Consider the following 26,208-nt stretch of genomic DNA (forward strand, 5'->3'; position numbering starts at 1 on the left):
GTCCCGTCTCAGTACAGTTCCTAATGGACAGGTGTCCATGTTGCAGAAACGGCCATTACAATTGCCAGTGATAGGCCTTTTTGTTCGTGCTCTCAATGGAGGGGCAGAGGACTGCATGAGCCATGGAAACGGAACTTCTCTTTCATTCCCAGTGATAGTCTCCTTTAGTTAGGATTGCGCTGTGTGTGTGTGTGGGGGGGGGGGGAAACTTGCCTTGCCATTGTCCATGATGTATGGATTCTGGGGATAAATACGAACACCATCTCCAGGTGCTGTCATCTCAGTATCTTTCCCAAGTGCTACATTCACTGAAAATAAAATAAATAGAAGAAAAATGCAATACAGTGATGTTAACTTCTATTTTTGCATTTATTTCTATTGCAGGAATGATGGAAAATGCTCATACTTGAATCTATTTGCCCTGAAAGTACACATAGCAGTAGCAAGAGTATGGAAGTATTAGTACACATTTTAAAAAAATGTCTTCCAGGAGGTAATGGAGAAATAGCAATAAAACATAAGTGATAATGTCCCTTCTGGTAGAAATGAACATTTTACGAGTCAGGATAAAGCATCAGGAAAACCAGACTTCATCAAAACGATGGGCCAGATCCTCAGCTGGCCTAAACTGGTGTAGCTCCATTGAAAACAGTGGGGAGGGGCTACATCCATCTACACCAGCTCCATGTATTTTACATAGAAGTTGATGGCACATATAAACTAAACTAATGTCTTACATTTCTATATTGCCATTTAGCTTGAAGGAGCCTAAAGAGCTTTACCAGCCCAGGCACAAAATCTGCTCATCTACCCTTTTTCATGATGATTGATGAGATTGAAAAAATGATGTTATACTCACCCATTAAAATAAATAAATAGAGATGACTGCATGAATAGGCAAGGAGAATTGTACAAGGCTGCCCTTAGCTCTGAATGGCTCACTTAAACCAGTGGTGAAGGTTTGTTTCACTAGTCACCAAGTGTCTGTAACTTGGACAGCTTTTCTGGCTGCCTTTGCTCAGGATACCTGCACTATGCCAAGCTTCAGCCAATCCCTTTGCTGCCTCGTTTTTCTCTATCCTTAAAATACATCTCATCAAATTCAGTGGAAAATTTGAAAGAGAGATGGAAAGGAGTGGAAGAGAGAGACAGACTGAAAGACGGTTCCTTTAAATTTTAATCTGATAATTAAATGGCTTCTGCTGTTTCATTTCCTCTTGCAGTAGAAGGAGCAGAGTCCAGGCCCTGTACCATGTTAAATAAGCACTGATTGGGCTTTCTACATGGAATTATTTTGCCATAAATTGCACCTGACAACATCCAGATGCTCCATAAAAACAGCCAGACGTATCTGCATTTCTCAGCAATACAAGCCATCAGCATTGCAACAGCCGATGTGCCACAGAATGCAGGTGGAGCATGGGGTGAATGAAAGATGGGTGAACTTCCAAAAGGTCTGGCAGATCAGTTGTGTTAAGCACCAAAAGTGCAGGAGCAGAGCTGGTCAGGAATTTTTTGATAAACTTTTTTTGTTTTTTTGTTGCCAAAAAATGCTGATTCGTCAAAACTGAAACTTTTTGTGAACCAAGGCAATTTTTGACAAATCGCTTGACTCAAAAGAAATACTGGGAACAAATCAGTTGTTCAACCGAAAACACGTCAACATTTGAGTGAATTTAGACAAAAAGATTATTTTGTTTAAAAAAAAATGTTTGAGTCAGAGTTTAAGGCCGGAAGGGATCACTAGATCATATAGTCTGGCCTCCTGGATACACAGTCCACAACACCCACCCACTAAAACCAACAATGGAAATGAGACCAAAGTAGTAAGGCCCACATGAGACTAGACTATTACATTCCACAAGCAGAGAGTAGGAGGGCACCTGGTACAGCAGTGCTCAGGGCCCCTGCAATGGCAGGGAAATGATTAAGTGAGATCTACCCAGATAATCCTGGCAAGCAGCCCACACTTCTGCAGAGGCAGGCGAACCCCCCACAAGGACCCTGCCAATCTGAACTGGGGGGAAATTTCTTCCCGACCCCACATATAGTAACCAGTCAGACCCTGAGGATGTGAGTAAGAACCAGCCAGCCCGGCACCTGAGAGACAGAATGCTCAGTGTCACCTCAGAGCCCTGGCCCATCCTATCCAGTGTCCCATCTGCAATTGAAATGAAACATTTTGAGTGACGCAAACCAATTTGTAATTATTATTTTTATTTTTTGGTTTGTGAAAATGTTTGAGACTTCTGTTTTTCATCCCAATTTAAGATGTTAAAAATGTTGATATCTCAAATATTTTTGGAGGACAGGAAAACCATCCCCTGCCTAGCTCTGCTCCGGAGGCTTATCTAGACCATCGGTCGGTGTAATTGAACTTGATGTCTCATTATCACAGCCTGTCTCAAGAGATTTCAGTTGTCTCCAGCTGGGCCTGGGATGCATATGAGAACACTTTTGCAATATTTGAACATGTTGAGCCCTCACCAAAATCCAGAATCAGAGAGGTGGTTGTTAGAAGTTAGTAAAAAGGTGATGTGGAAAGGACGTTATTCAAAATGACTTTGAACCTTCAAAAAGGTTTGGGGAATTCAGGTTTGATTCGGTAGTGAGGGGGAAGGTGGGTTGTTTTCTTTTGTTAACTACATGATTTGACTCTCATCTTGAGTGTGGACGGAAATGCTGGTGACATTGTAAGGGGATTTGAGGACTAACTGTCCCAGGGATGAGGGAAGGGCTGAATGAAGAGAGGTGGGACTGTTGAGTGGTGCAATGTTGGGTTAGTCCATCATCCTTACATCTCTTGCCTTTGACGACCAAAATTCACATGTGAAAATGAATGTGATTGTCCCTTTTGTTTGTCCTGTAAATGCACCAAACACACTGGTGGTCTCTTCAGGAGAAGCCCAGGAATGGAGTAGCAGTAGGTGCTGCAGACTAGGAATGAGGTGCGTTGACAAAGTTGCATGTGGCAGCCCAGGACTGGATAGTATGGAGTGCCAAACTCTGGATTGAAAGGCATTGGTTAGAACTATGTGGAGCTCAGGACTGGTTTAGCAGAGATTATTGCAAAACTGGAATGATGCCAGAGCCTTAGAAATCCTGGGTCCCATTCTGTTTTACACAGGTGTAACTCACATAGTGGGGAGGTGAATCAACTCTGGGTGATTCAACTGACTGAATTTCCAACTTACGATATCTTCTGCCAGGGGTTGTGGTATTTCTCCTCACAGAAGAAACTGAGTCCTCTAGCATGCAGATCTCAGCAGGCAAAGAGCATGCACATGGATGCCTCTTTCCTCCGCTTTGCCACCCAGTCCTGCTGGCCCCTGCTGATTAACTCATTTGACAGCAAGTCACCACAGAGGGGTTGATGTTAGTTTCCAGTCCCCTCCTACCACATCCCCCCACCAAATGCCTTATTCCTCTGTTATGCTGAGCAAATTCTCGCCAAGAGATAAATTTCTCTGCATTTCTCTTCCCCATCCTCTCCAACTGTCCTCCCATTGCTTCCTTTATTTCTCTTTCATACCCTGCCACTCCAGAGAGAGAAGGTGCTGCCAGCGGAGTGGTGATCTTATTTTTATGAGGTGCCTAATTAGGGAAAGCAGCAGATATTGGGATGATAGTGCTGTTTTCAGACTGGCTGTTTGTCGCTTCTGACTGTAACACAGAATGACAGGACACAGGGGTGCATGTGTGTGTGGGCATGTGGTGTGTTGGAGAGAGACCTCTACTGGCTGAGCTGGGTCATTTTCCAGTTCAGCTCATCTTGCCTGTAGCTCCAGGAATAAAGAATCCGCAGTCAAGAAACTGGAGACAAGAGGCAGAACTGGTTAGCTCAGTATTCAAACTCATCCCCTTCAAACCTGTATCTGAGGTTCAGAGAAGTTCAGTTAACTTTTTTCTTTAAAAACATTAATTTCCCCATGTTTTCTCCAACACTAGCTGAAGCTATTTAAGTTGTCCTAGTAACTTGTCTGCAACCATTGAGTCTCAAATGGCCATTCTGTATGATTTTAATGCTCTATTTCCTGTTCCATGTGGCTTTTGAACTACTCATCACTAACCAGAAGTGCTGAGGATCTCAAATCTAGGAAAGTGAATGTAGCTTAGTGGTTCAAGCCCAGGAGTGGGCGTCAGGTCTCCTGGGTTCTATTATGGGGTCTTCCACTGACTTTCTATGTGACTAGGGTCAAGTCACTTACCTTTTTTGTTCCTGTTTGCTCATCTGTAAAATGAGGATAATATTGTGTGCATCTTAATTCTCTAAGGGCAGATTCTGCCTTTGCACTCTTGGCAGCTCCACTGAACCCAAAGGGGCAGCACAAAGTGTAAATGAAGGCAGGATTTTTGACCCTTTAATGTTTGAAATTAGGTGCTAGAGAAATGCTTATATTATGATTATTCCGCAAACAGAAAGCTTTGTTAAAAGGCCATTAAGATTGCTCAAGTGCCTGTATCATCAGCTAAAGCATAAAAAAACCCAGAATATCACTAGTTAACTACTCACCCAACCTACAACCATGATTTCATCTTCTCTGAATTACCTCACCCCCCCCATCCACCACCCACTGCACACATGTCTCCTCCCTCCATAGCTAATGCCTCAGTGCAGAGATGCTGAGCAGTCTCCCTGCTCACCCCCATTCCCACTCAGCTCCTTGCTCGGGGGAGGTGGTGTTATGGGGGGTTCTGGCAGAACGTAGGTCTTACTTGGGAGCAGCTGGTTGGAGCAGATAAGGGCTGTTTGGGACACGTACCAAGGCAGCAATGCCGTGTGTGGGCCCTTAGTGTGCCAAGGGTGGTGTGCACAGTCAGTCAGCTGCGTGGGTGTTGCTGTCTTGTACACTGTTGGCTTGCTGTGCCAGGGAGCCTTTCAAACACTAATACATTGGCACAGAAGCACTGGGCTTCCATCACCCCAGGCCCTCTACACCGCTGGAGGCCCCCATCTGCCTTTCACACAAGCTGCTTCTCCCTCAGGTCCATCACACATCCCTGCTCAGCCTCTCATCCCCCCCCTCCCCCAATCCATCCCTTGTTAACCAGTACCCACACCCAGAGGCCCATCTCTCCATCACTGTCCACCTACCATACCCTCGTCTGCCCAGCCTGTTTCCCTGGGTCCTGAGGATCTCTGTGCTGAGCAGAGCTCGTGAGTCAGGGAGACAGACCGTCGGCGACGGAAAATGGAAGTAGCTGACAGATCTGAGCAAATCCATTTGGCTAATCTTGGTGTAGTGCATGTCCATTATCCCAACGAAGGGGAAAGACTATGGGTTTAATTTTAACATTTCAAAAGTGGCCTATGTCAGAGATACCATTAGAGTGTGCAAGTCTATGTGTCCAAGGTCTGGAGATCATGGGTGCTGTTAGTAGTTGTTTGGATACAAGTATCTTAAGAAATGTAAGGAAAGCAGGGCAACGTTCAGAAGGGAGCATGTTTAAGTATTCCCACTGTAAAAGTTGGTAAATATGCTACTACAGAACTAGAAAGAGAACTCCCTGAAGAGTTCTTGTACCAATTTTAGAGACTAAATTCAGTCCTTAAAGTGTGAAACAGAGGGATTTTAGTACTGCTTTAGGTGCAAATCTCAATGCAACTCCTGACTCCTCTCTAATTATTATTATGGTTCTGATCTTTGCAATGAAAAACAAAAAGAAAAGAAACCCTGTTGTCAAATAGCTCTTGCTGATTTCTATGAACTTTCTTGCTGTCTCCACGCTGTGGTGATGGAGATTCCCCCAATGTTATTGCTCTTGGAAGGTTGTTAGAAATATTGTATATTGATGCATAGTTAATCTCTTCTTTTTTGCCGCTGTTTTCTAAACACTGAAATAAAGCTGCCTCCTAACCCACACTGAAATAGTTCTCATGATGGCCTCACGCTGAAGGGATCTTATCAATTTTTCTGGTGCTCTGAGGGAGCCTTTCACCTGGAATATCATTTGCTGCTCTGGACACATCAGAACAAGAATGATGCAAAATAATTGGAGGGAATTCAGGGAAAAGCAAAAAAGTGGTTCTCAGACTGGAGAACTTATCTAGCTTGAGGAAATGTTCCAGACATTACATGGCCAAGATTTTAAAAAATGACTAGTGATTTTGGGTGCCTAACAGAACTCTCTGTAAAAGAGGCCTGAATTTTAGAAAGTGATAAGCACCCACTCTCTGAAAATCAGACCCTTTGGACTCAGATTGGGCACCCATAAAGGGAGGCACCTAAAATTATTAGTTGCTTTATAAAAACTTGACTGATTGTGTATACAGTCATTTGGTTAAATTATGATGGGGTTAGTAATGGTAATCATCCACAAACGTTCAGAGGGTTTAAATAGCTCAAAGGAAGAGGGATTTTTTAGGATTGTTCAAGTGCAATTAAAGGGAAATTTAGTTTGAGTATGAGGAAACATTTCCTAACAAAATGTGTGTGTTAAGCTGTCCTGCAGTAGCTCAAGAGTGAGTACCTACTTCAGGGCAGACTTTTAAGAGACAGGGCACAAACCCCAAGCTGGTTGTGAGTTCTGTACTTAGATTTTGCCAACCAATGATCAGGTGTAATCTCCTCAGGCACTATAATGGCCTTAACATGGAGTCACAGACAGTCCCTTTGGGCACTTGCCAGCCAGGCAAGCTGACCTTTGTGATAGATCGTCCATTCTACTGCGAATCACAGCAATATTCAGGTTACTCCCAGTCCCAACGGACCAGTAATTTACCCCAAGTCAATTGCACTTTAGATCTCACACCAGAGGTGCTTTTAGCCAATCCTATAATAAACTATGTAAAGATTTATTAAATAGGAAAAGGAAGCCAGAGAGTAATTTGTAAGGTTAAAGCAGGCAAGCATACATACACAAGTGAGTTCCAATGTTAAGTTTCAAAAGATAATAGAAGTTTCTATAATCAGCAAGCTCTATATCTTTTAGGGCTAACCCAGGCAAAGCAGCTTAGGATCCTTTGCTTATGCCTAGAAATCTTGCCCCCAGAGTCCAATCAGGCATAAGATACAGTTCCTTCTTGTTAGGGTATTTTATTCTCTTCCTCCCTTGTGCTTTCAGCTGCAAACTCAGCTGATGGGAGAAATTCACTTGCATATCTCATCTTCATGGGGGTGGTGGTAGGGAAAGCAATCAACCAAGTCTTTTGTCCTTTTTAATGTTCCACAATAGTTCATCTGGCATTGATGGGCCTTCCTTGTTAGCCAGGATATAACACTGTCAGTTGGAGCTTGGAGCTCAGTAGTTTACCCGTGATTTACGCAGTCATAGAGGCTTATAATACAAACATTTAAAAATTATCTTACAGTATTGGATACAGATGTTACAAGTGAGATTGCAAGCATTCCATAAAGTCTAAATTCTAAGCACATGTTTATAATTCTAATACTTATTTAAACCATACTAACACACAAGTGAGCCAGGCCGATTTTAGCTGTGTATTTATCAGTGTTCCATTGAGGCCGGGGATGCTTGGCATGAGCTGGCATCTGGTCTGTCAGAGTCACAGTGGTGTAGTAGATTTGAAGAGTCTTTTGATGTAGGTGGTAGAAACACTGCTTGAGTAGTTTTTAAATGGGACTGGACAAAACACTGAAGAAATTGTTATTGGGGCCAACCCTGCTGATAAGATGGTCACCTCTAGCTCTTACCATTATGTGACTCTACTTGTGATATAGCAGGTGTGTAATGAAAAATTCTAGTTTTGCGAGAACAGGATAGTGAGTTGAAGTGAAATATACAAACGGGGGAGACCGCCAAAGGTTTCTTATAAGCCATTGAACTATGAAACATCTATTTTTCACCTTCCTCTGTAGCATGGGGCACGGTTCACTTGCTGAAGGATTCTCTCTCTGCTCCTTGAAGTCTTTAAACCATGATTTGAGGACTTAAATAGCTCAGATATAGGTGAGAGGCTTATCACACGAGTGGGTGGGTGAGATTCTGTGGCCTGCGTTGTGCAGGAGGTCAGACTAGATGATGATAATGGTCCCTTCTGACCTTAATATCTATGAATCTATTTCCTCTCCCTCACGCCCACAATGTAATTTTAAAATAAAACATGTCATTTGGATAGTTAAAAACAATAGACCTGATTCTCATGTACAGCCAGGCCTCTTTAAAATGCTTTGGCAGTGTCAAGGAGCCTTAAAGTGAGTAGAACAGCAAACTATGTCTCCATGAAAGCCCTTTTCACTGACAGAGTGGTGCAAAGTGGCCTTGTTGTAAATGAGTACGAGGCCCAGTCTGTTTAATAGACCATTTTAATTTTTATTATGGGATGGCCCAAGACTGGACTGGGCTGCTCAGCAGTGAGGCACCCGCTATAGACCAAATGAGATCTTGAGAAGGTGCTCCAGTGATTTGGTTGGCTGTTCGTCTTTGTGACTTTTATTGTTTGATCCCACTACATACAATGAACTATTCCATCCTTACAAAAAGGCTCTTTTAACTGGCTACCAGAGCCTTTAATCTGTGAATTAATCCTATGCCTCAAAGAGCTGCTTTGGGCCCTGTTCTGCTGCCATTGAAGTCAATGCCAAAAAGTGCATTGATGTCAATGGCAGTTGAATAGGGCGCATCTCACTTTCCTTACTCCTCTCCCTGCAGAACCCTGCCACATTAGCTGGTCACCTGATGAGAGCAGTATCTCCACCTCTGTATCCCCATCCCATGACCATCTTTCAATGATATGTGAAGGAGATGCCTCTCTGAGAGAGAGTGAGGATGAGGGTCTGGAGCACATGCAGAATATTCATGCCCTTTATGGAAGGGGAAATTAAGTACTGTGAGCATGCTTGCACTAATGTGGTTGCGATGGGTACTACTCACAAAGCAATTCAGCAAGAGCCAGAGAGAAAAGTGATCGTCCTATCACAGCGGCCAGTAGTGACATATGGGAGATTGCCTTGGTCTGTCTCTCTCAACTCCTTACATAACAGCTCTCCTGTTACCCCTCTGCCACTGCTACTTCCCCCATTCCCTCTCTGATTCCCTCCCTGCTGTTCCAAGTCCGTTGCACTGTCACTACAACCCTCATTTAAACTGCGGTCAGGGAGGTAGGTCTCTGTTCTGGGTATGGTTGTTGTGTGTTTAAAATCTTCTATCTTTTCTCTCTCTTCTAGGTACCTGATTAATGTCACCTTTGAAGGGAGGAATTTGTCCTTCAGTGAGGACGGCTACCAGATGCATCCCAAGCTGGTGATCATCCTTCTAACCAAGGAGAGGAAATGGGAGAGGGTAGGATATGTTTGGAGACTCTTGGACTAAACTGGGAAGGAGGAGGGTGGTGAAGGTGCTCATCAAATTAACCCCTCTCTCTTCAGGACTTCCTTGTACCAAAGGGTGACCAGCTCCTTACTTCCTCTGAGGGTCTGTGGGAGCTGGATTTGGGTGTCTCCAATAATACAAGGACACCATCTCTTCTCAAATGTAGGCCACCAATACATTATCATATTAGTTTGCATAAAACGTTCATAGATTCACTCATGGTTCCCTTCAGCGTCCACTTTCCTGTTTTACGTAATAGAGTTCAGCTCCCTACAGCAGAACCACTGACAGATTTAAGGACAGCCTTGAATGGGGACAGTCAGTCGAATGGACCCCTGGCTGTAGACACTGCAGTTACCAGCTTCGCCTTATATATGACATGAGGACTAGAACTCAGGAACTTCAGCATCAAAATCGCAGGCCTTTACTAACTAAAAGAGATACAACATTAGCTATCCTTTGTATCAAGGTTTAGGACTTCAGCCACTAGAGAGAGACGCATACAATTTTCAATGGGATGGGGTGTTAGGTGCAGCTCCATGTATGACATTTTAGGTAAATTATTTAATGAGTTCATTTGCATCTTGGAAGATGGAATTTCAAGATAGAAGGCAGCTTGGGTGAAAGTAATCATGAAATGATCGAGTTCATAATTCTAAGGAATAGTTGGAAGGAAAAAAGCAGAATGAAGAGAATGGACTTCAAAAATGCAGACGTTAAGAAACTCAGAGAATAGGTAGATAATGTCCCCTGGGCAGCAAGTCTAAGGGAAAAATGTTCAGGAGAGTTGGCAGTTTTTTTAAAGAGACATTATGAAAGGCATAAGAGCAAATGATCTCAAAGCATAGGAAAGATGGGAAGTCTGGTGAAAGACCATCCTGGCTTAACCAGGAGATCTTCAATAAACTGGAACTCCTAAAAGAGTAAGACAAAATGTGAAAACTAGGTCAAATTATGAAGGATGAATATAAAAAATCCCCATTAACATGTAGGGACAAAATTAGAAAGGCCAAGGCACAAAATGAGATTAAACTAGGTAGGGACATAAAGGGTAACAATAATACATTCTACAAATACAGAATAGGCCCATCACTCTCTGAGTAGGAGAGAATATAACAAAAATGCAGCAATGGCCACAGTATTAAATGTCTTTTTTGTTTCACTTTTCACCAAAAAGGTTAGCACCGATTGGATGACTAACAATAGCGAACATCAGTATAAATGGGGTAGGATCTAAGGCTAATCTAGGGAAGGAAAAAGTTAAGACTTACTTAAACAAGTTAGAGGTCTTCAAGTCAGCAGGGCCTGATGAAATACATTCTAGTATGCTTAAGGAATTGTCTGAAGAGATCTCTGAGCCATTAGGCATTCTCTTTCAGAAGTTGTGGAGGATGGGCGAGATCCCACAGGACTGGAAAAGGGCAAATACAGTACCTATTTATAGAAAGGGGAATAAAGACCAGTCAGTCTAACTTCAGTACCCGGAAAGATAAGGGAGCAAATAATCAAACAAACAATCAATTTGTAAACACCTGGAAGATAATAGATGATAAGTAACAGTCATCATGGGTTTGTCAAGAACATGTCATGTCAAACCAATATAATATACTTTGATAGGGTAACAAGCATTTTTGATAATGGGGAAGCAATAGATATCATGTATTTTCAACTTTAATAAGGCTTTTGATACTATATCAGAAACAAACTAGGGAAATATAGCTTAAATTAACCTACTATAAGGTGAGTGCATAACTGGTTGGAAAAACATACTCCGAGAGTAGTTATCAATGGTTCACAATCAAGCTGGAAGAGCATATCGAGTAGGGACCCAGAGGGGTCTGTCTTGGGTCTGGTTCTGTTCAATATCTTCATAAATGATTTGGAAAATGGCATAGAGAGTACATTTTTAAAATTTGCAGACAACACCAGGCTGAGGAGGGTTGCAAGTGATTTGGAGGACAGGATTAGAATTCAAAATGATCAGCACAAACTGGAGAAATGGTCTGCAATAAATATGATGAAATTCAATAAAGTCAAATGCAAAGTACTACACTTAGAAAGGAATAATCAATTGTAAAATACAAAATGGGAAATGATTGCCTAGGAAGGAGTACTGCAGAAAAAGATCTGGGATTTATAGTGGATCACAAACTAAATGAGAGTCAACAATGTAATACTGTTGCAAAAAAAGTGAACGTCATTCTGAAGTGTTGTAATTCTTCCATTCTATTCAGCACTGATAGCTTATGCTCAAATAAATTTGTTAGTCTCTAAGGTGCCACAAGTCCTCCTTTTCTTTTAGCTGGAGTATTGTATCCAATTCTGGGCACCACACTTTAGGAAAGGTGTGGACAAATTAGAGAAGATTCAGAGGAAAGCAATAAAAATGATTAAAGATCTAGAAAACATGACCTACAAGAAAAGATTGAAAAAATTGCATTTGTTTAATCTGGAGAAGAGAAGACTGAGGGGGCACATGATAAGTCTTCAAAGTACATAAAAGGTGGTTATAAAGAGGAGGGTGATAAACTGTTTCCCTTAACCACTGAGGACAGGACAAGAAGTAGTGGTCTTAACTTGAAGCAAGAGCGATTTAGGTTAGCCATTAGGAAAAACTTCCTAACTTTCAGGATAATTAAGCACTGGAATAAATTACCAAGTGAGGCTGCAGAATCTCCATCACTGGAGATTCTTAAGAACAGGTTAGAAACAAACACCTGTCAGGGATGGTCTAGATCATTAGTCCTACCTCAGTGCAAGGGACTGGACTAGATGACCTATCGGGATCCCTTCCAGTCCTACATTTCTATGATTCTATGATATTTCTAAAAAATTTGCATCTAACCCTAAAGTAAAGGAGGGATCAAAAAAGGAACTGGGGTCAGCTGAGAACAGGGGGACAACTCAAGAGGGCTTGGAACAGGAGTGAGGTAAAAGGTGCAGTAAAATGGAGTTGGGGACACACCGAGCAGAGAACCACACACAGTGTCCACTGATGCAAGAAGCTTTGAAGTGGGGAGTCAGTGGATGCTGCCCAGAGGAGCACTGTAAATTTTAACAGCGAGGGTAATTAACCATTGGCAATTTTAAAAATCAAGAATTGATGTTTTTCTAAAAGATCTGCTTTAGTTCAAATGGGAATTATTTCTGGGAAGTTCTGTACCCTGTGTTGTACAAGAGGTCAGATTACGTGATCAAAATGGTCCCTTCTGACCTTAGAATCGATGAATCTAAAACTGGATGCGTGCATGTGCAAGGCCCAGGAAAATAGCACCACAGTCACAAAGGGCATTTTTATGAGTGATCTTTCTTCTCCTGCTTCTAAGTGGTCAGCTTGACCAGTGCCATAAGGAAGTCCATGGGGAGACTGTGGGAAAGTCTGATACATAGGGGCCACTATACATCTATTATGCTGGAATACCTTTTAACCCTGGCTGAGCGGAGCTGGATTCAGACTGGTGACCCTCGCATGAAAAGCTTTGTAACTCATTAGCAGCACCCTAGATTCATAGGTTCGAAGGCCAGAAAGGACCATTGTATAACACAGGTCAGAGAATTTCCACAAAATAATTCCCAGAACATGTCTTTTAGAAAAAATCCAATCTTGATTTAAAATATTACTAGTGATGGAGAACTGATAAATTGTTCCAACGGTTACTCGCTCACTGTTAAAAATGTATGCCTTATTTCTAGTCTGAATTTGTCTAACATCAGCTTCCAGCCACTGGACTGTGTTATATACCTTTCTCTGCTAGATTGAAGAGCCCATTATTAAACATTTGTTCCCCATGTAGGTACTTATAGGCTGTAATCAAGTCGCTCCTTAACCTTTTCTTTGTTAAGCTAAATAGATAGAGTGATTGAGCTCCTTGAGTCTAAGACATGTTTTCTAATTCTTTAATAATCTTCACTGCTCTTTTCTGAGCCCTCTCCAAACTATCAACACTCTCTTGAATTGTGGACACCAGAACTGGACACACTGTTCCAGCAGGGGTTGCAGCAGTGCCAAATACAGAAGTAAAATAACCTTTCTACTCCTACTGGAGATTCTCCTGTTTATGCATCCAAGGATTGCATTAGCTGTTTTGGCCACAGTGTATCATTGGGAGCTCATGTTCAGCTGATTATCCACCATGCCCCCCAAATCTTTTTCAGTTACTGTTTCCCAGGATAGAGTCCCCCATCCTGAAAGAATGGCCTACGTTCTTTATTCCTAGATGTGTACATTTACAGTTAGCCCTATTAAAATACATATTTTTTGCTTGTGCCCAGCTTACCAAACAGTCTAGATTGCTCTGTTTCAGTGACATCTCCTCTTTATTATTTATCACACCCTCGATTTTTCTGTCATCCGCAAACTTTGAGTGATGATTTTATGGTTTCTTGCAGTTCATTAATACAAATGTTAAATAGTGTAGGGCCAAGAACTGATCCCCACAGACACCTCTTGAAACACACCTCTTTGATGATGATTCCCTATTTACAATTAAATTTGGAGATCTATCAGTTATCCAGTTTTTAATCCATTTAATGTGTGCTGTCTTAATTTTGTATCTTTCTAGTTTTTTAATCAAAATGTCATGCAGTACCAAGTCAAATGCCTCATAGAATTCTAAGTATATTACATCAACACTATTACCTTTATCAACGAAACTTGTAATCTCATCAAAAATAGATATTGAGTTAGTTTGATAGGATCTATTTTCCATAAACCCATATTGATTTGCATTAATTACATCACCCTCCTTTAAGTTTTAATTGAATCCTGTATCAGCTTCTCCATTATCTTTCCCATGTCATGAGCAAGACGTGGGCAGTGAGACCTAATGGTCAGAGCAGGAGTTGGGAGTCAGGCTGAATCAGCTACCAGGAAGTCAGAGTCCGAGATGGGCTAGTGGGCAGAACAAGAGTCACACATCAGGAGGCAGGAAGGATTAGGTTACTGTGAGAACAGAGTCCAAGACAGGCCAGAGGATGAACTGAGAGTCAGGCGTCAGGTACGATTAGATTACCAGAAGATCAGGGTCGGGTACCAGGTTACAGATGGCAATCGAATAGTAAAGTTGAGAAAAAAAACAGGGTTGGAAGTTGGAGTCTAGGGTCAATCGCAAGCAGGGTCTGGTGCAGAGACAAGCAGGCTGTGGTGTTCCTCAGACACCCCGTTATGACTTCCTGGTTTAAGTACTGGCACCAGCCAATCAGTGGAATGTAAGGGGCTGCCACTCAGGTCCTGCTGGGCAGTACTTCCTGCTGAGCTCAACCTCACAAGGTCTTCCCATGGGAGCCCAGTCTAAGCCTCCTGTGGTGATGCAGCGGCATCAATAGCCCAGAATCCCCATGGTCCCAGGTTCCAGCCCTGCAGACTCTAACATCATGCCCTCTTTCAGGCCTCCCTTCATGGTGGTGCTGGCCCAACCTTGTCTGGGTGAGACTGGTGGAATTCTTCCAGCAGGTCTTCCAGCAGGTCAGGGGTGTAGATGTAGGAGGCAGGCTCACAAGTGCATTCTTTTGGGTCATAGTCTTCCCAGTTCACCAGACAGTACAGGCAGCTCTTGGGAATTGAGGCTGGCACACACTTTGTATTCCTTGTGATCCTGGATTTTGACTGGTGGAGGTGGCAGTGTGGTTCAGTCGGAAGGAATTCTCAGTACAGGAATTCAGAAGGGAAACATGGAAAACTGGGTGTATTTTGAGAGACTGGGGAAGACGGAGTTTGAAGATAACCAGATTAATCCGCTGGCATATTCAGGAAGGGTCCCAGGAATGGATGGCTCAATTTATGGGAGAGTTGCCTGGTCTGGAGGTGTCTGGCAGTGAGCCATACCTTCTGGCCAACTGTAAATACTGGAGCTTCTAGTCGCCGATGGTCTGCATATCTCTTGTAGGCCTCCTTTGCCTCTTCTAAGTGGTTCTTGAGTTCTTCCTGAATAAGATGCATCTGTTGGACGCAGATGTTGGCAGCAGGGTTTGGGGAGGCTGCTGGTAACACCGGGTAGAAACCAGGGTGGAACTAGTAATTAGTGAAGCAGGGGCTCTGACCCGTAGAGGGATGGTCAGCATTATTGTAAGAAAACATATGGCATATGTTTGACATATGGCAGGAGCATAGACCAGTTATCTTGATGATAATTTACAATGCATCTCATGTACTGCTCCAGTACTTCGTTCACCCATTCTGTTTGTCCCTCTCTGGGAGGTTGGTATGCAGTGGGGGTGGATATGCAGATACCCAGCAGCCTGAACGCTTTGCACCAGAAGTGAGAGGTGAACTGTGAGCCTCTGCTGGGGAACTATGTGGTCTGGGAGTCTGTGGAGCTGGACCACGTTGTTCAGTAGGAGTTGGGCAGTAGTCTGAGCAAAGGGAAGCTGATTGCAGGGCATGAATTGGGCCATTTTGGTCAGGCACTCCACAACCATTAAGATTATGGGATGACCCGTCAATTGGCTCCAGCAGGTCTGGTGTATGTTTCAGCTGGAGGGGGATCTGGAGGGTTTTGGCTGCCTCAGCATCTATAAAGTTGGCAGCAGCCTAGGGGTTTATCATTGCTCACTGTTGAGGAATCTGCTGCACCTGCCCCAAGACCTGGAACTGAAGTAGCAACTGGAAATGCGGGGTTCCCAGGTCAGCATGGGTGATGCGTGAACTGTTGGCTGGGGGTAACCTCCAGCCCCGCCCCTTCCCCATTTTCTGGAGCCCAAAGCCCCTCCCACCGTGGCCACTGGCCTAGTCCCATGGCTAGCCCCCCAGTCCCAAAGGAGCACCCAGAGGGTGTGCGGCCCCAGCCCCGGAGCACGGGAGGGCAGGTGGCACGTGGCCCCAGCCTCCACAGCCCCAGCTGGAGCTCTGGGGGCTGGAGCTGCTGGAGGACTGGAGCCGCATGAAGGGAGTGGTCACAGCAGGGGGCGGGGCCACGCCTGGCAGTTTGGGGAGGCAGAGCCTCCCCCAGCCTAGGCAACCCGCCGCCCATGCAGGTCAGATTCTACTTGATGACGGTGGGGTGGTTCTAGAGCAAGGAGGTCTGGTGATGCCCAGACTGTATCCCCCTACTGGGTCTGGGCTGGTCTGTTTCCCAAGTTCTTCCAAGTTGGGCAGGAGGCAAGGGCACGTCCTGCTCTCTCACACTAAAAACAGGTTCAGCTGTTGTCGAGGTTCTGTCTCCTCCAGGGTCAGACGTTGGTGACCCAGGTCAACTCGATTGGTTCAGGACTCGGTTCTGCAGGCCTCGGTGTAGAGGGAGGGCATGGAGGTGTTGGCCACCCCTCCCTTCCTCCTTCCATTTACACAGTCAGGAGTCCATGCACAGGGTAAGATCAATCAAGATGTCTAGGTGGGTGGGGTTTTCAGTGCGAGCTAGCTCGTTCTTTACCTCATCATTGTGCTCCCATCAAAGCTGGTAAAGTTGGGCTGCCTCATTCTGTTCAGCACCAGCCACAAGCTGTCAGAAATAGGTGGCATAGGAGGTGGCTGACCTTTGCCCCGGTGAAGCTTCCAGAGCTTCTGCAGAGTGGATGTGATACAGGCTATTGAAGATGGTTGCAAAGGCTTGCAGGAAAGCATCCCAGTCAGAGAGCACTGGGCTGTTCTGCTCCAACAGGGAGGATGCCCAGTCAAGTGCTTCACCAGACAGCAGGCTGACTACTAGCCCCACCTTAGTCTGGTCTGTGGGGGTACACTCAGGGGCAGAGCAGGAAGAGCTGCCGGCATACAGGTAACCCCAGAATTTCCCGTGATCGCCATTGAAGTGTTTGGGCAATGATACCGCAAGGACTGGTTGAGGCAATGGGCGGTCTGTTCAGGCTCATAGTGTCGCTGCTTCTCCCTGTGAGCCTGCAAGCTGCTCACGTAGGGTCTGTGCCTCAGCAGTGAGCTGTGCCACCTGAATCTGTGACCAAACTAGTTGCTTGCGCAGGGTCTTTACTTTGAGTGCATACTGCATAGCATGGGTCTGTAGTGTGAGGTTCTCCTTCTGCAGACAGATGACTTGGTCCTGCAGATCCTGGGCTCTCAGGGAGCTGCTGGTGGGAGGGCAGCCTGTCTCTTCCATCATCAGTGGAGGGGATGGATGGATTGGGGGGGGGGGAGGAGGGTGAAGGTGGTCTGAGCAATCTGTCATATCTGAGACCTGGGCGGTCAGACCTAGTGGTTGGAGCAGGAATTGGGAATCAGGCCGAATCAGGTACCTTGAAGTCAGAGTCTAAAACAAGCCAGTGGGCAGACCAAGAATCAGGTGTCAGGAGGAAGGCAGGGTCAGGTTATCGGCAGGTCAGATTCTGAAACAGGCCAGAGGGTGAACTGAGAGAGTGGTGTCAGGTAGGATCAGGTTATCAGAAGAATGGGGTTGGGTGCCAGGTTATAGACAGCGATCGAATAGTGAAGTCAAGGACGAACAAGGTCTGGAAGCTGAAGTCTAGGGTCTATTGCAAGCAGGGTGTGGTGCACAGATGGGCAGGCACTCTGTGTTGTTGCTCAGATAGCTCCCCTTAGTGGCTTTCTGGTTTAAGTATTGGCACTGGCTAATGAGTGGGCTGCAATGGTCCACCACTCGGGTCCTGCTGGGTGGTACTTCCCGCCAAGCCCAGCCTCAAGAGTCCTCCCAATGGAATCTAGCCTAAGCTTCCTATGGAAATGCAGAGGTGTCAGCAGCCCAGAACCCCCATGGTTCCAGCCCTGCAGGTTATAATGGCCTGGGATCAATGTCGGGCCTGTAATCACAAGAGTCATCCTGTTTACCTTGGCACAACATTAGCTTTCTTCCAGTCTTCTGGTACTCCCCTGCTGTTCCAAGACTTATTGAAAATCAACATTATCAATCCAGTGATCTCCTCAGCCAGCTCTTTTTAAACTCTTGGATTCAAATTATCCAGACCTGCTGATTTAAACATCTAACCCTAAGGCGTCCAGTATGCAATACATCCTAATGTTACGCCTTCAAGAATAAGTCTTGCTTCCTGAAAAGATAAATGTATTATATAAAATCCTGACCTTTTTAGAGCTTACAGAGGCAGGCTCTTCCATTCCCTGAATATATAGGGTGATTTTTCCGACATACAACTCTGTCACATACAGCCATATTCTATAGTCCAGTGCTCCACCTTGTTCTTAAAGGGATAGATCCCATCAACAAAATACAAACAACCTTGTGGGGCGCCAGGAGTTGTCCCCCACCAGTTCTAGGGGTGTTCTGAGCAGGGGTGGGGAGAGGAAGAGTCATGTCCAGAATGGTCCTGCACCTGTCAATTCCCTGCTGTTGCAAGCTCTATAGGGGCTATGTCAATGGTGAGTGCAACTTGGGGCAGCCCTTAGGCTAGCTTGTTCTGGGGGCCAAACTGGATTTTGCAGTGCCTGAATAGAAGAGGCAGACGTTCCCTCCCCTGTGACCCTAATGCTGTCACATTGATGAATCTCCTCCTGTGTCTTTTAGACAGACTGATGCTACAGAGGGCTGGCAGTCATGACAGAACAACCATAGCAACCATTTTCTGGAACAGATCTGTATCCCTGAGTTCTTCAGCTGATGTACTCACAGGCGGTATTTACTGTTATAAGTAAATGTTCCGCATTCATTCATTTGACTCACTTCTTTGTACACAGCTTTTGTTAAGGGCAAAAGTTCACACGCTAATGGGGCATGTGCTCTCTCTCTACTTCTTAATTAGTCAATTAGTAGAGCTCCCTCTGCACTAGCCAGGCTCACTCTGTATGTGTTTAAGTTCATGTGCTCCACAACCAGGACTCAAACGGGACCCTATATTGTTTACTAAGAGTGGGGCTAATTCACAGTCATCTTGTTTGTTCTTCAATGGCCTTGTCTGGCACAAGATGCGCTCCGGGGCATGTTGGGGGATAGGTGGCTGGGGATTCCAGAGAAAGAGTACTCCAGGTGCTTCTATATCCTGGCTAGTTGCCAGCTGCTGCAAGGTCAATATTGACAATGGATAGTTGAGCACCAAGAATGGTGGGAAGCAAGTCCACCACTCTGTCCCTATGCAGGGCTGTGCACCAGTGTGAGGTAAACTGGGGCCACGGTCTCTATTGTGAATCCAAAAAGGAACGTCCTGTACTGGGCTGAGCCATTAGACTCTAAGCTGAGTTGTATCTGCTGGAAGTCGCTCTTTGTGTATTCTCCAGCAGGCAAAAGCTGGTGCTCCTTATAAAAGAGCACTGTAGTATTCTAACTGCAGCATGGGCAGTTACTGAAGAATATTATATAGTTTTTATAGGGGATGGAGGTGCCACATCCTGGCACAAATTACAGACCCATTCTTCCTGGTGCACATCTGGGCCTGGGCTTTTTGAGGCAAGGGCGAAGCTGGCATCTCCCAGTGCAATGAGGCCTAGATCTTCTGAAACCAGTTCTGGGGCAATGCTGCCCAGAACATCATCATGACTAGCACAGCCAAGTGTGGAATCAGGACTGGTGCTTCCTGGTGCATGGTTGGGTCCACACCTCTTCAATCAAGTTCAAGGTGAGTGCTTGTGGCACATCATATGGATTAGTAGCTCCTAATCCGTAACTTGGCTGTTGTTTCATAGAATCATAGAAATATAGGGATGGAAAGGACCTGAATAAGGTCATCTTATCCAGCCCCCTTCACTGAGTCAGGACCAAGTAAACCTAGATCATCCCTGACAGGAGTTTGCCTAACCTGTTCTTAAAAACTTCCAGTGACTGGGCTTCCAAAGCTTCCCCGAGAAGCCTAGTCCAAAGCTTAACTACCCTTATAGTTAGGTTAGATACTGGAAAAAGTTTCTAAATCTCCCTTGTTGCACGTTAAGTCCATTACTATTTTTCCTACCTTCACTGGGCAGGGAGAACAGTCAATCACCATCCTCTTTATAACAGCCCTTAACAGATTTGAAGACTGTTATCAATTCCTCCCCTTCAGTCTTCTTTTCTCAAGACTAAACATGCCCAATTTTTTTAACCTTTCGTCATAGGTCTTGTTTTCTAAAACTTTTATAATTTTTGTTGCTCTCCCCTGGACTTCTCCTCTCCCATTTGTCCACATCTTTCCTAAAGTGTGGTAACCAGAACTGGCCGCCATACTCCAGGTGAGGCCTCATCAGTGCCAAGCAGACAAGGACAGCTACCTCCCTTGTCTTACGCACAACACTTCTGTTCATACATCCCAGAATATTAGCCTTCTTCACAACTGCATCACATTGTTGGCTCATATTCAGTTTGTGATTCACTATAATCCCCAATCCTTTTCAGCAGTACTACTGCCTAGCTGGGTATTCCCCATTTTGTAGTTGTGCATTTCGTTTTTTTCTTCCTAAAAAGAACTTCGCACTTGTCTTTATTTAATTTCATCTTGTTGATTTCAGACCAATTCTCCAATTTCTCAAGGTCATTTTGAATTCTAAGCCTGTGCTCCAAAGTGCTTGCAACCCATCCCAGCTTGGTGTCATCTGCACATTTTATAAGCATTCTGTCTACTCCATTATTAAAGTCATTAATGAAAATTATTAAATAGTACCAGACCCAGGGCAGACCGCTGCAGACCCCACTAGATATATCCTCTTCTCTGGTTATCTGGGACCTCACCCGTCCTCCATAAATTCTCAAAGATAATTGCTAATGATTTAGAGATTGCTTCCACTAATTCCTTAAGTACCCTAGGATGAATTTAATCAGGCCCTGCTGATTTGAATACATCTAACTTATCTAAACATTCTTTAACCTGTTCTTTCCCTATTTTGGCTTGGATTCCTTCCCCCTTGTTGTTAATATTAATTGTTAAATATCTGATCACCACTAAGCATTTTAGTGAAGGCATTAAACACCTCAGACTTCTTGATGTCATCCATTGTTTGCTCTCCTTCTCCACAAATTAGTGGACCTACACTGTTCTTCCTCTTTCTCTTGCTCTGAACGTTTTTTATGGAACCTCTTCTTACTGCCTTTTATGTCCCTTGCTAAGTGTAACTGATTTTGTACCTTAGCCTTTCTGATTTTCTTCCTGCATGCTTGTGCTAACCTTTTGTATTCACCCTTAGCAATTTGTCTGTTTCCATTTTTTGTAGGATTCCTTTTTGATTTTCAGGTCATTAAGAGCTCCTGATGGAGACTGGCCCCATATGAGTATTTGGGACCATGGCTCTGTGTGCTATCTGTGCTAACACTTCATGATACATCTCTGCTGCTTGGCACAACTCTCCAGACAGCTTTGGTGCAAGCACTTTTCCAATAGCCCGGACAGAATTATAGTTTCCTGTCAACCTTGACTGGGAGCTGCCTGGGGAGTGTAGCTTACTCTGATCACATCTGCTTCTTTCACCTCATTAACCTTCTCTTTCATTGATTGGTACAAGGCAGGCGGGACAGGTTGGAATCTCTCCTGGATCAGGGCGTGGTCTGTAACAATCCAGTGCTATATGTGAATTACACATCCAAAATTGGCCAGGTGCTTGGAGATGGCAGCGGAGTGTTTCTGAATCAGCTAGATCAGTTCTCTCTGTTCTTTCATAATCTGTGCATTACCTATGTCTGTCTCTTGTAGCCAGGCCTCCTTGGGGCTTTTGCTAATGCTGTCTGTAAGGCAATGGGGGAAATTCCAGCATCTGGTCTCTCAGACATCACTGCATCCTCCCAGTCTAGTCAGAGGACTTGTAAAATGGTTTGATTGAGGAACAACTTGATGCAGGACTCCCAGTTGGCATCTTCCCTTTTCCGACAGGGAGCAAACTGTGAGTCATCAAAATTGAGTTTGCCTCTGTGCCAGGGTACAGGTCCAGCTGGGTGGTATAATATTTGCCCCAAAGCCAGTCTTTGTCTTGCTTAGGAGGAGAGTTTTTATGTTCAGTTCTGTCTATAGAGGGTGGATGTCCCAAATCCTGGTGTCAGGCTGTCCAGAGTAGCTCATGATCATGGGAGCCAACCTCAGGGCAGACTATCAAGGAACAGGGCTGGTGGCATGTTCTATAATTAGATTTCACTAACCAAGTAACAGGTGTGAACTCCTAAAGTGCTGTAACAGCCTTACCATGGAGTCACAGACAGTCCCATTGGGCACTCCCGGTCTATTTTGCCATGTAGGCAAACTTGCCTTTGTGATAAATGGCCCCTTACACCTAAATCACACCAATAGTCAGGTTACTCCTAGTCCCAAAGGACGAGTCACTTATCTCAAACCAAAGACAACATTTGTAGCCAATCCTGTAATAAACTAACTAAAGATTTATTAACTAGGAAAAAGAAATGAGAACGATTTACAAGGTTAGATCAGGTAAACATACATACATAAATGAGATTGTCTTAGAGTCCAAAAGATAATAGTACCTGCTATAATGTGCAAGCTCTATATGTTCTTTAGGACGAACCACAGACAAGCAGCTTGGGGATCCCTTGGTCCTCTCCAAATTTCAAGCAACATAGTGATAACAATTCTTCTTTGACAGGGATTTCTATAACCTCCCCACCCCCACCCCCAGTGTTCAAGCTGTGATGGGATGAGGGCTTGCGCACATCCCCTCTTCATGCGTGTGGGGGAAGCCATCAACAAAGTCTTTTTTTGTGCACTCATGTTCCTCAATGGCTTGTCAGCTGTCTATAGACCATCCTTTGTTGGGCAGGCAATGACACCTCTTGTGGTAAACTAGTTTTTCACACTTGGTAATGCTTCTCCCCTGCCTGAGGAGATTTACTGTTTTAGCAAACATTTTTTATAGTTACAGAGCAAACACTTATTACCTTTATGACATGGGATACAGATATTATCGTAATATTAATACATGCAGCATCCTACAAGCATTTCATAAAGTCCAAGCACTGAACATATTCTTATAACTCTAATATCTATTTTAACACACAGGTGAGTCAGACTGGTTTCCAGCTATGCATTTGTCAATGGTCAGTGAGGCCCAGGGGTCTTGGCCTGAGCTGGCATCTGGTCTGTCAGTGTCAAGCCTGGCCTTTCCAGTTTTGCCCTACTTCTTGGTGAAGTGCTGGTAATCATGTATTTGTTTGGTGGTGTTCTGCTGCACCTTGCAGAGGCAGCGGAGGGTCACAAGCCCCCAGGGCTACTCAGTTTGTCATAGCCGTGCCAGAGCAGATTTACGCCTAGACCAACAGAGGGTAACTCATAGTTTGCATCACTCACAATGATCCCCTGTTGGTGAAGCATTTTGGAAGTATGTATCCCACAGAGGGGATGCTGAGCTCATTCCCAGCAGCTAACGATATCCAATTTTGGGGGGAGGGGGCTTGATAAGATCTCTGGCCACCAGTACTGGAGAAAGTTTCCCTTCTGGATAGTAGTCACCAAGGATCCAGTGTCCAATAATGCATCCATCTGCACATCACTGAAGACAACAATGACTGGGCACTTGCCAGCGAATTTAGACCACTCCCAGTCTGGTATTGGATCTAGTAGTTCTCCCTTCAGGGTTAGAGCCCACGCCCTGAGGACTCCCTCTTTTAAGGCACTGCCTTTTGTGAGCCCCTCCTCACAATGTGGCTAGCTTCCCCACACTGCCAGCAGATGGGTTGGCCCTTCTTGTCAAACTGGACAGAGAGCCTCCTCCCAGGGCTTTCCCTTCACTGCCAAGTTTGCATCAGATCACTGGTCAAAATCTTCATCTGTTTACACACCTCATCTGTATGCTTAGACAATTCAGCCAATGGCTTCCTTAGGGTGGGCCCTGGGGGGAGAGTGATAACTCTGTCTTGGATGCTGAGCTGCTTCTTGCCAAGCTGTTTCTGTGTCCCAAGTGGTGAATGTCACCCTGTCTAGAGTGGCTCACGACCATGAGTGCCTGTCTCAGGGCAGACTGTCAAAAACAAGGCAGACACCCCAAACTGGCAGTAGGTTCTATAATTAGATTTCACCCAGCCAGTGACAAACCTGAATGCCTGGATCACTGTAACAATCTCACCATGGAGTCACAGACAGTTTCCTTAGACCAGCATTTCTCAAATGCGGCTGCCATGTCAGCATGCAGCCACCAGAGGGTTTTTTTGAAGCCATGACAGCCTCCAAAGCATGGGGGGAGATTGGGGGTGGGGCAAAGCAGCCTCCCTCCCCTGCAACACCCAACTGTTGCTCCCAAATAGCTGTTACCAAGGGCAGTGAGGTGTGCTGCCATGTTGTTTTGCACTGGTACTGCCAGCAGAGATCGGATCCCTGCACTGCTCAGCCTCCTTGGAGACTCTGGGCAGCGCCTCTGGAGACACGTGGGGTTGGCATGCGTGGCACAGGAGGTGGCTCTTATCAGTGGGGGCAACTATGGCGTTCAGACGTTGGGGCGCTTCCCTGGACAGCTCCTCTGCTCCCACCCAGCAGGGGCACAGGGAGCCTGGAACCCTGCAGGTGGCCGGTGAGTTCCCAACCCACCGTCTCCGCGTCGGACTTTTGCTGAAGGGCCATGGGAGGCAGTGACAGAGAGATAGGTTTGTCAGAGCAGCTGCCAGCAAGAGTTGTTGGCCGTATTCTGAGGCCACCAAAAAAACTGCTGTCAGAACCCCTGCCTTAGACTCCCCAGTCTATCTTGCCACCCAGGCAAGCTGGACTTGGTGATAAATGGTCACTTACACAAAATATCACAAATATTCAGGTTGCTGCCAGTCCCAAGAGAGCAGTCACTTACCCCAGATCAATTTGTATCTGAAATCTCACACCGAACAACACCTGTAGCCAATCCTGTAATAAACTAACTTAAAGTTTTATTAACTTGGAAAAAGAAATAAGAGATTTATTTACAGATTAAAGTAAGAAAACATATACACACAACTGTGTTGCAATTTAAATTCTAAGAGTGACAGAGTTGTTGTGATCTGTGAATTCAAAATGTCTTTCAGGGTGGACCCAAGAGGCAACCCTTGGGGATCTCTGGCTTCAGTTTGGTGTCTCTGGCCCTGTGAGAGTTCAAACAGAAAAGTGATGGAAAATTTTCATGCAACTTTGTTTTATTTCCTTCATTCAGCCTCCAAGTCCCTAGGATGAGCTTCCTTGCATGTAGCATTTCCAAGATGTGACAGGGCCATTCACCAGTCATTTGTATTGTGATGTTCTTTGATGGCCCATGTGATTTTGATAGTTCTTCTGGACAGGCTCATCCCATCTGAGTTCTCAAGTTTAGAGCAAACATTTTCAAAGTTATTAAGCAAAACGTACATATTTCCTTACCGCCTGGAATAGAGACATTACAGATAAGATTAATGCATGCAGCAATTTACAAACATTCTACAGAGTCTAAACACTGAATACGTTCTTATAAGACTAATACCTATTTTGAGCAACACTAATACATAAGTGAACTAGTCTGGTATCCAGCTATGAATTTGTCAGTATTTAGCTAATGCCTGCAGCCTTGGCAAGAGCTGGCACCTGCCCTGCCAGCATCACACCTACATACAGTCCTTTTATGGCAATGAAAGATTGGATTGCCATTGCCAATCATCCTTGTTTTGCTAATTTCCATGTGTACATGGGGATTTATGACTCGCTGTCCCTGGGGAGATGTGACACATGTATTTGTTTTACACCCTCTTGGCTATAGTGAGTGATTCTCTTCTGATTTAAATCAATATTTACACTGGTGTATCTTCACTAAAAGCAGATGGATTACTCTGGATTTAAACAGGTGTAGCTGAGATCAGAATTTGGACCTATATATTTTTTATTTTTGCAGAGTATCTTTTGTGGACCTTAATCTAAGGGCTTGTCTACACTGCGACGTTGTCTTTCACGGGTACTTAAAAAAGACCCTGCCCCTGCGTGAAAGACAAAAGTTTTGCCGAGGCAAGTGGCAGTGTGAATGCAGCTTTGTTGGCAGGAGTGCTTTTGTTACTAAAAACTGCTTAGACAAACCCTAAGAGACGGTAATTCACTCAATCCCTTGTTTCTCATCAGGCAGTAGACTTGCATCACAGAATACACATTTTGTGGGTACTTCACACACAAGTGAAGGTCCCATAGACACTTGATCTATTT

The 26,208-nt window shown here is 44.7% G+C and overlaps 1 protein-coding gene across 1 annotated transcript in view; it reads left to right on the plus strand.

Annotated features, from left to right (window-relative positions):
- GRIN2B (glutamate ionotropic receptor NMDA type subunit 2B) overlaps nt 1–26,208 on the plus strand; it is a 225,088-nt gene that overhangs the window by 110,764 nt on the left and 88,116 nt on the right. The window contains exon 3 of the mRNA XM_073327319.2: nt 9,129–9,243. Within this exon, the coding sequence (XP_073183420.1) occupies nt 9,129–9,243 (115 nt within the window). The remainder of the gene's footprint in view (nt 1–9,128; nt 9,244–26,208) is intronic.

Source organism: Lepidochelys kempii, chromosome 1, assembly GCF_965140285.1.
Source record: "Lepidochelys kempii isolate rLepKem1 chromosome 1, rLepKem1.hap1, whole genome shotgun sequence".
Lineage (NCBI taxonomy): Eukaryota > Metazoa > Chordata > Testudines > Cheloniidae > Lepidochelys > Lepidochelys kempii.